The 13,877-nt window shown below is 46.1% G+C and overlaps 1 protein-coding gene across 2 annotated transcripts in view; it reads left to right on the top strand.

Annotated features, from left to right (window-relative positions):
* Positions 1-11,842, top strand: part of LOC143793452 (putative carboxypeptidase X1) — a 123,777-nt gene extending 111,935 nt beyond the window's left edge. Inside the window, exons 6-14 of one of the 2 annotated variants that reach the window (XM_077280433.1) lie at positions 3,587-3,737; positions 4,289-4,377; positions 4,856-4,979; positions 5,521-5,717; positions 5,788-5,967; positions 6,742-7,039; positions 7,121-7,260; positions 8,954-9,056; positions 10,147-11,842. In XM_077280433.1, coding sequence (XP_077136548.1) covers positions 3,587-3,737; positions 4,289-4,377; positions 4,856-4,979; positions 5,521-5,717; positions 5,788-5,967; positions 6,742-7,039; positions 7,121-7,260; positions 8,954-9,056; positions 10,147-10,406 — 1,542 coding nt within the window. In that variant the 3' untranslated portion in view covers positions 10,407-11,842. The remainder of the gene's footprint in view (positions 1-3,586; positions 3,738-4,288; positions 4,378-4,855; positions 4,980-5,520; positions 5,718-5,787; positions 5,968-6,741; positions 7,040-7,120; positions 7,261-8,953; positions 9,057-10,146) is intronic. The other variant, XM_077280434.1, reaches the window with a different exon arrangement.
* The last annotated feature ends 2,035 nt before the right edge of the window (positions 11,843-13,877 follow it).

Below are 13,877 nucleotides of genomic sequence, written 5' to 3'. Positions count from 1 at the left end.
AAAGGTAGAACAGTCAGGTTCCTGCTGGGATTTGTGGTTCGTACATCAAAGCCCATCATGCCACTATGAAGGAGGTCCTTATCTTCTCTTTGACCCTTGAATGATTCATCATGGGTGGGTTACAGAGGAGCACATGGCCCACACAGAAGCGGAGGCCATGGGCCTATAGTAGAGGGTTGGTGACCTCTACAGGATGGTTCCAGCATGACCCCAATATGATACGGACCCAAGTCCTGTAGGGCCCTGGACATGCAGGATGGTGGAGGGCCGGTTTATTCAGCCCGGTGTCCGTAGCTCCTGTGCGCATGCTTTGCCTTTCCCCATCGCTCCACATCCTGCGATTACATAAAGCAGAGACTATAACGTATAACACGTAGAAACCCTGTAAGTATAACGCCAAGACATCGGCACACAGCATGTAATATTCAGCGAGTCAGCCGCTGGGTCCGCGCCAGGTCCCACTTGGGCCAAGGTCCTTTCCAGGACTCCATTACAAGAAACAATATTTATAGACCTGAGGGTGTAGAGAGACGGATCTTGTGATGTCACGTCTCCTCGTAAACCTTTCACTAGAAAACTCTGGCATAAAAGTCTCCATTCTTTACACTGCCGGACAGGACAACACGTAACAGTAAGGAGACTTCTTCTACGTGTAGACGGGTTCATGTCTCTTGAAGTCAGCAGATGAGAGGAGTCAGGTTGCATATGTGGTCCGGAGCCCCTCACAGATGATCCCGCTCAGGTCCTGGTTTATTAATCCCTCTCCACACCATGTTTGCTCTGGTTTTGGCGGCTCCTCTCTGTGGTACTTTCTTTGGAATATTTCCCGTTCCTGGAATGAAAATTGTGTAGCGGCCAAAAAGTATTTGGTCTCGTGCTGATTTTGGATGGGAGGGAGCTGAAAACCATTAACCCTGTGCGTCCAGCCTGTCTGGATTTCAAAGTAAAATATTAGCCGTCACTCATCGTTTCCAGGGTCCTGCACGGAAAATGTCCCTAACTTAACTCTGCTCAACCAGAATCTGGATATAATTAGGTTGTCCAGGAACGTTGGGCAATGGCTTCACGTAGAGAATGGCAACCAAAAGTGAATATCACTGGCCAACACTGGGGATTGTCAGAACTGGGGTCCTTGACGATCACTCCGATTGTGGACGTATAGTGTGGGGGGAGCCGCATCCTTATCTTCCTTCTTGACTTTTTTTTTATATTTTTGTTTTTGATTATCTGAGAAAAATGGTCTGGAATGTGGAGTTGGTGAGGTGTGTAGTCGCCTTCGACACTGACCACAGGATTGGGCCTCAGAGAGGATTAGCTTGAAGGAGCTTTATTAAAGGGCACCTGTCACCCCGTTTTTTCAGTATGAGATAAAAATACTGTTAAATAGGGCCTGAGCTGTGCATTACAATAGTGTATTTTGTGGACCCCGATTCCCCACCTATGCTGCCAAAATACGTTACCAAAGTAGCCGTTTTCGCCTGTCAATCAGGCTGGTCTGGTCAAAAGGGCGTGGTGTCTTCCCCCAGATCTTGCTTAGTTTTCCGTTGGTGGCGTAGTGGTTTGCGCATGCCCAAGGTCCCGAATCCACTGCACAGGGGAGTTAAAAGAGCGCGATGTGCACTATTTCAATGGTGATCAGTGGGGGCGGCCATCTTCCTTTGGCCGCGCGTGCGCAGAAGCGGCCAGCAGAGCTGCGAACTCTGCTTCAGGAAAATGGCCGCCGCGATCTCCATCTGCGCACGCGTGGCATCCCGCGCCCATTTTCCTGAAGCCGCGGCCAGCAGAGCGCCGCTTCTGCGCATGCGCGGCCAAAGGAAGATGGCCGCCCCACCGATCACCAATGAAATAGTGCACATGGCGCTCTTTTAACTCCCCTGTGCAGTGGATTCGGGACTTTGGGCATGCGCAAACCACTACGCCACCAACGGAAAACTAAGCAAGATCTAGGGGAAGACACCACGCCCTTTTGACCAGACCAGCCTGATTGACAGGCGAAAACGGCTACTTTGGTAACGTATTTTGGCAGCATAGGTGGGGAATCGGGGTCCACAAAATACACTGTTGTAATGCACAGCTCAGGCCCTATTTAACGGTATTTTTATCTCATACGGAAAAAATGGGGTGACAGGTGCCCTTTAAGCAGAGTCCTATATCTGCTCTGGAGCCGTATGGCCCCCTCATCGCCCCTCGTCTGTAGCCCCTTTACCCATTATATCAAGCATCAGTGAGGGGAGAATGGTCAGAGAGTTAAAGTGGGGAAGAGGGCAGTGCCTAGACCACGACCATGTCGTATGTCCATAATTTCATGGCAAATTCTACATATAAAAAGTTGTGACCCACTCAGTTCTGCCATAACCCACCCATGCTATTCATGCTGGGATCATTGTTTGAGGCCGGGTTGTTTTATGTAATTGTCCTTGAAACCAGGGATCATAACATCACTCAGAAAATGACTCCACAGTGAACGTCTCTGTACCCATCACTACGGTTGTGTGCTGCACACATTGTTTTCAGGTGGCAGAACCCGCTTGAAGAGGCGTCAGGAAACACCAGCTTTTTTTTTTCATGGTGTCTTAGTTTTTGGTCGTATCCTGAGCTCTTTTTTCTGTTGTTTTTGGCTGTTGGAGGTTTTATGAATCATCTCACTGCCTTGTATTGTAAAGTATAGAGCATCTTCAGAGAAGAAAACTCCTGAACAAGGGTCAGGTCACATCTATAAACCATGTGGCGTCTTTGGAAACGTAAAGAGGTTTAAAATACTCAAAGACTGAATATATGAAAAGTGAGTCGCGTTTATATAGAAATGTTCATTCTTTGGAGCATTTCAGTTTGGGTTTTTCAGGCAGGTTTGTGTTTTTGTAGCGTACCTGTTGGAAAATGCATTGTATGCACATACCCTAAAAGTCCTACAAAACCTTCTGTCACCACGACGCGCCATGCTTTTTCACTTTTGCTGAAATCAATTTGACATAGAGACAACTAATGGCCGACCATAGCACAAAGATGTCAATGTCTCATTTTTGTGGAAGCGTCTCATCCTCTTCTTGTTAATATCTCATGTTCTTGTTAATTTGTCTTCTTCTTGGAAATGTCTCTTTTCTTGGAAATATCTGGTCTTCCTCTTGGTTATAGCTCATAATCTTCTTTTTGATAATGTCTAATGTTCGTAATAGCTCATCTTGTTGGTAATGTTTTGTCTTCTTGGTAATATCTATTTCTCCTCTTAGTAATGTTTCACCTTCTTTTCAATGTCTCATCTTCTTCATAGTAATATCTCATTCTCTTCTTGATAATCTCATCTTCTCGGTAAGATCTTGACTTCTTCTTGGTAATATCTCATCCTCTTCTTGTTGGTAATGTCTCATCTTCTTGTCTTCTTGCTGGTAATATGTCATCTTCTCTTGGTAATATCTCATCTTGGTAATGTTTTGCCTTTTTCTTGTCAACGTCTCATCTTCTTCATGGTAGCTTCTTGGTAATGTCTGGTCTCCTCCTCGGCAATGTCTTGTCATCTTCTTGGTAATGTCATATCTGTTTCCTGGTAATGTCTCCTCGTCCTGGTAATGTCTAATCTTTATTGTCTTAGATTTTTAAAGCCAATAAAGACCCTGAGACTCCAGTGCTCAACAAACTTCCCACCCCCATGGTCGGACGGTACATCAGGATCAACCCTCAGACGTGGTTTGAGAATGGTACCATTTGCTTGAGAGCTGAGATTTTGGGGTGCCCTCTTCCAGGTGAGTAATCACATCAGATATCTCTGTCACATCTATAAGAACCTCCTTCTTCTTAATATCTCAGATAAAAAGCAAGACATTGATGATTACATTACTGGTGAGGATATCTAGTGAGAAAAACATAATTACGTTTTGGTGTGCTCCATGGTTCTTCTAAAGGGTTACAGTGAGGTGACCACTATGTGGGCACCAGAAGTAGTCCTCCCAGTGGCTCCAAAAGATGCCAGTCAGTAGATTTACTAATTTGTAAGATCTGAGCAGTGTTTTTTAAGAACACCAGTGGATTTTATGTGAACTGGTGATTTGTGGCTTTGACTGACTCTGTGGGCACTTGCTCATAACACCAAAATTTCCATATAAGAGGCCTTATTCTAACTGTATAGAAAAATGACAGAGAAAAGGTCAGACATTTTTTTGGACTAAAAGCTTTCAAACAATATAAATTTCTCTCGAAACGAGAGACAACTATGGCCTCAGTGTGCCATTACCAGAGGAAATGTGAGTGGGGAGAAGACTCAGGGTTAATGTGAGTTTGTGTTTTTTTCACACAGATCCAAACACGGTTTTCATGTGGGAACAAGCACTGCAGCCGACCGACAAGCTGGAGTTTAAACACCACAACTACAAAGAGATGCGGAAGGTGAGTATCATCATCACAAGAGCAACCAAAGTCAGGTAATGTGCACATTTAAATTTCCCAGAGAAGTATTATATGGCCTCCTTACTCTGGCATGTCACTCTCCACAAGGAGAGACGTTAACCCTTAGGCCCCAGTTAGAGGCCTCTCATAGACCCAAATTAGATCTCACACTTTGCACTGAGGAGGAGCATTACCCTGAAACATGTGTCGGCAAGTTGAGTTTCTGACTTGGCTCCACCTCTTTCTGATCTGCAAAACCAGGAGCCACATGGGCAGAGGTGGAAAGTAATCCTATATAACTATACAGCTGGTGGTATACTAATGATGGCAGCTCCATCGTCTGACCTTACCATAAACTTCAGGTTAATATCAAGTAACATCCAAATAAATGTGTCCAGAACAGCAGGGAGAACGGTGACCACAAAGCTTTAGAACCAGTAACTGTCCAACATCTGACGTAGAACCTCTGTCTTTTCAGCTGATGAAGAAGGTTAACGAGGACTGTCCCAATATCACACGAGTCTACAGCATCGGCAAAAGCTACCTGGGGCTCAAGATGTATGTGATGGAGATATCAGACTACCCAGGAGAGCATGAACTGGGTAGGAAGAGGCCACAGGCAGCGCACGTGATAAGGCCCGACCCACCGACCGCTCAGGGAGCATGCAGAGGGGTAGAAAGAAACACACAGGCCGTGTCTAGTACCGACTGACAGTGCCCCCGTAATAATAGTGATAAGCACAGTGCCCTCATAATAACAGTGACATCAATAGTTCACCCATAAGTGACATCCACAGTGCCCCCATAAGTGACATCCACAGTGCCCCCATAATAACTGACATCCAAAATGCCCCATAATAAGTAACATCCACAGTGGCCTCGTACGACATCACATTGCCTCATGTGGTGCCCACTTTTCACTCTCGCACAGGTCACACACTGACGAGTGTCCTCGGCTCTGTGATGGTCGCTATCCTTCACACCGTACAGTATTAGACATTGCAGACGGGAGGGTTGGGAGAGAGCATTGATGCCTTCTTGCCTTCCACTATGATGGGTGCAGATCTACCGCTCAGGTTGGAGCTCGCTGGTGGCTTTAGTGGTCAGATATAACCAGAAGAGTGATGATGTCTTACATTACAGGGGAGCCGGAGTTTCGCTACGTGGCCGGGATGCACGGGAACGAGGTTGTAGGTCGAGAGTTGATGCTGAATCTCATGGAATATCTGTGTCAGGAATACAAGAAAGAAAACCCGAGAATCCTAAGACTCATCACCGAGACTCGTATACATCTCCTGCCCTCCATGAACCCAGATGGATATGAAATGGCCTACAAACTGGTATGCACCTCGATTGGCCAACCTTACCCGGCCAGACCCCACTGACTCTGACCGAGCTGTTTCCTCCTAGGGCTCCGAGCTATCTGGATGGGGCATTGGCCGCTGGAATTACCAGGGACTTGATCTAAACCACAACTTTGCAGACCTGAACACCCCTCTGTGGGATGCAGAAGACAATGAGCAGGTTCCCGAGCATTTCCCCAACCATTATATCCCGATCCCAGAGTACTACACCTATGAAAATGCAACGGTGAGTAACCAGATGGTAGAGAATTCCACCACCAACAGCAGCAAACACCTTGCGTGGTGTCACCTCCAACCATCATGGAAGGGCTGTCCCATAAAGTCAACCACTACAGGGGCAATGTATTATTACATGCTGGTCCCTCAAAAACATGCACAACCATGGAGTATCGAAAGCGGCTACATAAACTGTCACACTGTGTACAGGTATTGAATTTAGAACTCCAGTGCTGAACTCACAGTTCGTCAAGCCTCAATTACTGAAATCTCACAGCATTCTCTGCATGTTCTGGGTTTGCAGGATAATACATGCACTAGTAAGCCTGGTCAGCCCATAGGTTTATTGATGGTATCCAATAACCATCAGCATTATAAATGCAGCTGTGGAGAACTGTGCAGAATCAGCCAACTCCATAAGGAAGGAGATGGATGTGACGCTGAAGTCTATAGACATTCTGTAATTTTGTTTTCGCATTGCTATCACAGATGTTGGACATCTTCTCCCTTAGGCCCAGTTCAGACCATGTCTGTGCCCCCATTCATGACTTTGTTAGGGGCGCCCATCTGAATCCATATAAAGGTAGATGCAGACGTGACCTTGTAGCAAGTGACTTCTACATGAAGCCTTGGACTCCATGTGGTCATTTTCTGCTCGAGTCTGTTTCTTCAGCTGGAAGCAATAGCATGGTGTTTGATAGATTCAGATAAAAGGCCAAGACCGAGTCAGAGACATGATCTGAGCCTGGCCTGATGCCATAACGACAACCTTATTGTGTTTCAGGTGGCTCCAGAGACCCGCGCCATCATTGACTGGATGCAGAAAATCCCCTTTGTCCTCAGTGCCAACTTGCATGGTGGAGAGCTCGTTGTGTCCTATCCCTTTGACATGGCTCGTTCCTACTGGATGGCCAAGGAGCTGACCCCCACAGCAGATGACTCAATGTTTCGTTGGTTAGCTACGGTCTATGCCTCCAGCCACCGCATCATGGCCGATGACAACCGCAGGATTTGCCACTACGATAACTTCATTAGGGTTGGAAACATCATCAATGGAGCAAACTGGCACACAGTGGCCGGCAGTGAGTGAGATGTCTTCTCCAGTGAAGGTGCCACCACTGTTTGGCTCGTCTCTCAATAACCATGTTTTCTCTTCCGCTCAGGCATGAATGACTTCAGCTACCTTCACACCAACTGCTTTGAGGTAACGATAGAACTTTCCTGCGACAAATTTCCACACGAGGTGGAACTTCCGACCGAGTGGGAGAATAACAAGGAGGCTCTGCTTCTGTACATTGAGCAGGTCAGTAACTGCCCCTGTGCTCAGCTGAATATAGAGCGTCCATTAGTGAGAGGGTGAACATTGACGTGCCTCCTATATTTATACAGTCTGAGTAAAAATCTGCGTTCACTAATCTGCAGGCTTCACAGCTGAAATCTCCCAGCAAATCTTCCCTGATTGTTTAGCGTCTGGACAGAACATAGTCTTGTGTTTTCTGAGAAAATCTGTAGTGGTTTGTGCATCCATCTGCTGTTTACACGGAGATTTTGGGAACGGATTCTCTTAAATATCCTCCTCAAACTCATCTTTAAAAATGTTCAGAAAAGTCTTTTAATTTATTCCTATGAGGATTCACTTTGCTGTTTATATAAAGAATTTTGAGCTTTTTGCCTAAAGAAAAGGTTTTGAAAAACACCTGGTGTAAAAAGAAAGGCATGTCACATTACATCAAGAGGATCCTGAAGAAGACCTCTTTACTAGACACTGTCCAATCAAGAGGCTGCAAAAAAACAATTAAGCTGTTCCAAAACCCTTCTGGAAACCAAAAACTTCTCCAAAACCTCCCAAGACTACCCTTAGTTTTCCAAGGCGATGATGTTTCAGAGAAAGCTGCCTTTCTTTATCCTGAAGCGTCTCCACTGGCGATTTTGTCGTTTTTGCTGAGACTCCAAGACATCTTTGCCATGATGTACAATGAGCGGGCGGCTTCCAAAGAAATCTGCCTGAAAAAGGAACATGTCACTTCTTCTAACCCCTTGAAGGTTTCCGAACCCCGAAGCAGTTACAAGAAGTGACATAAGACAGAACAGGTGCATATCAATGATGTTTTGACACTGCTGTGCACTACGTTCATTTTTTGGCACTTTTTCACTTGATTTCTGCTTGAAAAAGACGCTGTTTACTCATTTTGCAAAAAGGGGTCTTCCTGAAGGAAGTTCTGCTTGAAAAACTTGTGGTTTGAACTTTGGACATAGCCTAACAGCTGCAGGTATTATAGGAGGACGTGTCTGTTCACAAGCTTGCTGACTGTCTCCAGTGACAAGCAGCAGAATTGTGAACACAGCTCTGGAGTTTAAGGGGATGTGCACTCAGACTGTAGTTTTTCGAGGAGGTTTTGTGAAACTCTTCAAATCCTGGAGAGGTGCTGCTTAGTTTCTGCCTCAAAAACTCTGCAAAAAGACTGTGTGCCTTCACCCTAATACAGATTGTTACTCGGGACCATTCACGTTAGTTCTTGTTAGGCTTCTTTTACACATACATATTTTTGCAGCCCGCTTTTGCAGCCTTTTTTGCGGGCCATATCGCCGCAATTTTCACGATCTGCCGCAAAAACAGACCGCAAAAACCTTGCGGATCTCTGTTTTTCGGGTTTGCAATACTATGGAAATAGTATTGAAAAAAAAAAAACGGCGTTCTGCAAAACCGGAAGTCACAGTGCACTTCCGTTGATTTTGCGGCCCCATTGATTTTCAATGGGGGCCGTGTCCGTAAACCGGGAAAAAGATCGAGCAGGCTCGATCTTTTTTTACGGCCGTAAATACGTCCCTCACGGCCATACTGCGCACCGTGACGTTATTGCGGCCCCATAGAAATCTATTGGGGTAACGAAAATAGGCCGCAAAACAACGGTAAGTGTAAAAGAAGCCTTAGAGGACGAGTGTCATATCAATTACGTAATCTGATGTAGAAAACTACAGCTTGTCTCCTTTTTCAGGTGCATCGTGGGATTAAAGGTGTCGTGCGCGATAAAGATACAAACCAAGGAATCCCCGAGGCCGTCATAATGGTGGATGGGATCAACCATGACATCCGCACAGGTACAAGCCTATGCATTGTGTAGGATAGCAAAAACAGCATAAAAAGTACACACATCGCCCAAGATTAAATCAACGTAGATCTGGGGATTTATTATGATGGAATATAGGCTGAACTGGATGGACAAATGTCTTTTTTCGGCCTTACTAACTATGTTACTATGTTAACTTATTCCCCCCCAAACAAAAACCTTGGATTAAGATAACAAAAAAATTAGCATGAAAACGAGATATAACATTTGACTACTTCAGGTCCTAAACATTGGCCAAGAGACTTGGAGAAAAGGTGCTGGTCACATCTGTGGAAAATGTACAGATGGAATAGGAAGACCAAGAAATATCAGTGATGATCAACAGAAATCCATAAAATGTAGAAATAAAAAAAGTCATAAGAATAAACAAAAAGAACAGTAAGGATAGGCCCCTGTGCTGACTGGGTGTGATGACCCCATGTTCTTCCAGATGTAACCCAGAACGTCCAGCTCTCCATTATTAATGTGAAGGGAAGTCTCCTTTGGATTCACGTCACCCAGATATCACCTTGAGAAGTCGCTTAATATGTCATGGGGCAACAGACTGGTCTCCTGGTCTACTTCTCAGACTATAAGCATCTCTATGTACGTTGGAAAGTTTCCACGTGGGGCAAACGACAAGCCAACTTCTCAGAGATGGCTGCATCCAGCTATATCTTTAGAAAGTTCTTAGGTCTCTTCCTCCACATAGGACAACAGGCTTGTCTCCCTGTCAGCTTCTCAGCCTACACGCTTGTGTACATACGGACATGATAACGTTCTTTGGGCTTTTACCCCCACATTGGACAACAGAATAGTTTTCAAGTCAACGTCTCAGCCTATATATTTAGATCAGCAAGTTCTCTGGGCTTTTTACTTCTCAGGCGGTCACACACTGGTATCACTGGCCAGCTTCTCAGTCTGTCTAGTGCCTATCAGCGTTGGCCCTTCCATGTTACATGTAAAGGTACAAAGCAAAAAAACACAGAGAAGGAGTATCCCGTGTCCATCGTGAAGCACCTTGTGATGACACCATAATGTGTTGTATGTTTTAGCACATAATTTTATGTGTTCTGTTATAGCCGTTGATGGAGATTACTGGCGTCTTCTGAACCCAGGAGAATATGAGGTCACTGCGAAAGCAGAGGGATATCACCAATCTACTAAGCCCTGTCGTGTCTCTTATGAAGACCGCCCAACCATCTGTGATTTCTACATATCCAAGACTCCAAAGCAACGCCTGAAGGAGCTGCTGGCCAACGGAAAGAAACTGCCCAAAGAGCTTCTACTGCGCCTCCGTCAGCTGAGGAACCGCAAGCTGAAAGCCAAGAGCCCCAAGTGAAGGGCTGGAACCAACGACCAAAGAAACCAGCAAAGAGAAAAGGCAGAGTCTGACCACCCAACAAATCCAAGTCCCTCAGACTGATATATTTATGTCTTCTGTTTCCCACTGTAGAACTGGGAAAGCTGGAAAACCGTTTCAGACATTTATGGTAGAGAAGTTGCTAAATGCTTAATGCAAGTGGGGAAGATGGAGTCCTGGGGGTTATACTGTAAGATAAGGCTGAAGTGGCTACATCAGGTTGTCCTTTCTGGATGAGAAGCCTGCAGCTAATCCTGTCCGGTATAACAAGTAGGAATTTCTTTGTAGAGATGTCAGAAGGAGGGCAACATGGCAAATTGTAAGGACTCTCTACGTCCCGTCGCAGTTGACGGCTAGAATCCAATCTCTAGAAATGTAAATATATACAATGATCAGGTTACACCTATCGACCTATCTGTGGAAATGCTACGAGGGCATGTCCATTAGCCCTAGCTCACTATTCATGTCATGGGGAGACCGGCCAGTCTTCATAAATGAGACATTACTGCACTCACCAAAACATTTTGAAGGCACTTCCTTAAAACCTATCTCCATTGTCTCCACAATGTCCCCAACGTAATAATCAGCACACAGATTGCATCTTTTCTTTCCCATTGTCTTGTTTAGGGCTTAGGGTACCGTCACACAGTGCAATTTTGATCGCTACAACGGCACGATTCGTGACGTTCCAGCGATGCATTTACGATATCGTAGTGTCTGACACGCTACTGCGATCCGGATCCCCGCTGAGAATCGTACGTCGTAGCAGATCGTTTGAAACTTTCTTTCGTCGTCTAGTGTCCCGCTGTGGCGGCATGATTGCATCGTGTGACACAGGTTGTATACGATGTGCGCACAGTAACCAACGGCTTCTACATCGCAAATACGTCATGAAATTATCGCTCCAGCGCCGTGTATTGCAACGTGTGACCGCAGTATACGACGCTGGAGCGATACTTATACGACGCTGCAACGTCACGAATCGTGCCGTCGTAGCGATGAAAATGGCACTGTGTGACGGTACCCTTACACTGACCGCAGGATTTCTCGCACAAGTCTGTGCGGTCTGGAGTGGCAGTCTGTTGTACAGCAGACAGAACGTCAAATGACCTTTTCCATACCTGCAGCTACCGATATCTGGTACAGCTGATCTGGTCGTGTCCCCCCCACACAAAAAAAAGGCAACTAGATCCAAAATTACCACCAGAAACAAATGTGCAGTGAAGAAAGGCTTTAAGTGAGTGTGCGCCATGACTCTGGAAGACGTGCATATACTGACTGATGTTCGGGCGGGCTGGGTCTGCGCAGAACAAGTCATGAACAGGAATTACATGGATGCTGGCATTGATCTATATCTATGCACTTGCTAGTCAAGTGATATCAGTATGAGCCGATAATAAATATTACTGCTTCTATCTGTGTCTTTGATTGGTCGCTAAACTCCATACAGTGCCCGGAGGGCCTCCACATGGTGTCCCCATACAGGGCCCAGGTGGCCTCCGCACGGTGCCCCCATACAGGGCCCAGGGGGCCTCCAGACGGTGCCTGAGGGGGACCACACACGGTGCCCCCATACAGTATCCAGGGGGTTCCAGACACAGTACATGGGGGAAACTACACACAGTGTCCGTGGGAGGATCTCCATACATTGTCTGGTGGGGGGGCGCATACAGGGCCTCCACACAGTGCTGGGGGGGACCTCCATACAGTGTCCGTGGGGGGCCATAAAGTACACGAGGGGGCCTCTATCCGGACACAGTGTCACCGCACATCGGGGTAAATCTAGTAATTACATTCTGCATATAGTGAGTGCCCCCTAGTGGAGGATCCATGGCGGGGTGTGAGGACTTGGGGTCAGAAGTCCAGAGCGGTGACCCTATAATTACATTATTATGCTGCTCAGCACTGGAGGGCGGAGGCACTAACAACAAACAGCTGCTCAGAGGACAATCAGACGTTTATAGAGTTTGAGATTTCGTTAAAAAAAAGAAGACAAGAAATTAATAAGAAACTATATGACATAAAAAAGCCGGCCCATAAATTATACTTATCTGCAGAATAATTTACATGTGCGACCACCACACAATCGATCCCAATGGTCTGCAGATAATGATCTCATGTAAGGGTAGCATAGGATCCAGTCCTGAGACATCAGGAGAGTCTGTCACTAAGATCACATATGGCGACACCAGGAGAACCTGAGACCAGAGAAGACTGCACCCAAGATCCAGTCCTGTGTGATCAGGAAACTCAACACCAAAGATCCAGTCCTGTCAGATCAGGAAACCCTGCGCCAAAGATCCAGTCCTGTGTGATCAGGAAACCCTGCACCAAAGATCCAGTCCTGTCAGATCAGGAAACTCTGAGCCAAAGATCCAGTCCTGTCAGATCAGGAAACCCTGCATGAAAGATCTAGTCCTGCGAGATCAAGAAACCCTGCACCAAAGATCCAACCCTGTGTGATCAGGAACCCAGCACCAAAGATCCAGTCCTGTCAGATCAGGAAACACTGAGCCAAAGATCCAGTCCTGTCAGATCAGGAAACCCTGCATGAAAGATCTAGTCCTGCGAGATCAAGAAACCCTGCACCAAAGATCCAATCCTGTGTGATCAGGAACCCAGCACCAAAGATCCAGTTCTGTCAGATCAGAATAGTCTATTCCTAAAACCTGTTCTGTCCATTCAAGACCCATCTGCTGGCTCCACACTTCTGTCCCCTACAGACCTTTCTCCAGAACTCTCTGTCCTCTACTCCGGACTCCTGTATGTCCCCTTCTCTGTCTCCTCCAGATGCCGCTGTCCTCTCCAGGAACCTGTCTGTCACGATTCACACCGTGACTGTCACCCCTACGTCACGGATCGGGGTGACCTTAGGCAACAGACGGCTATCACATGTGCAGGGGGCTTATCTTCGGTATCCCTCCACTGCTGGCAATGTGATGAAAACACACAAGCATAGTTGTTTTGTACAGCATCCAAAACAACTGACAGATTTTCATAACTATCCTCTAGATGACATGAGTGAGCTATAGGGATTGATGGTTTCATATTTCCATTGTGAAGCAACACTGCTTTCAAACTTCTCTGGGATGAGTCAATAAACAATCGCTAGTGATGAGCGAATATACGCTCGGGGGTCCTCCGAGTATTTTTTAGTGCTCGGAGATTTAGTTTCCTCACCTCAGCTGAATGATTTACATCTATTAGCCAGCATAAGTACATGTGGGGGTTGCCGGGTTGCTAGGGAATCCCCACATGTAGTTATGCTAAATAACAGACGTAAATAATTCAGCTGCGGCAATAAAAACTAAATCTCCGAGCAGTAAAGAATACTCGGAGGACCCCCGAGCATGCTGGGAAATCTCGAGTAACCAGTATATTCGCTCATCACTACAGTACACCATGGGTCCATCAACTGTGAAAAATTGTGTTAGTGTTACTTCTGTTTCT

The sequence above is a fragment of the Ranitomeya variabilis genome, chromosome 1, assembly GCF_051348905.1.
Source record: "Ranitomeya variabilis isolate aRanVar5 chromosome 1, aRanVar5.hap1, whole genome shotgun sequence".
Lineage (NCBI taxonomy): Eukaryota > Metazoa > Chordata > Amphibia > Anura > Dendrobatidae > Ranitomeya > Ranitomeya variabilis.
Note: the sequence above shows the minus strand (reverse complement) of the source record. Positions and strands in the feature narration are given on the sequence as shown.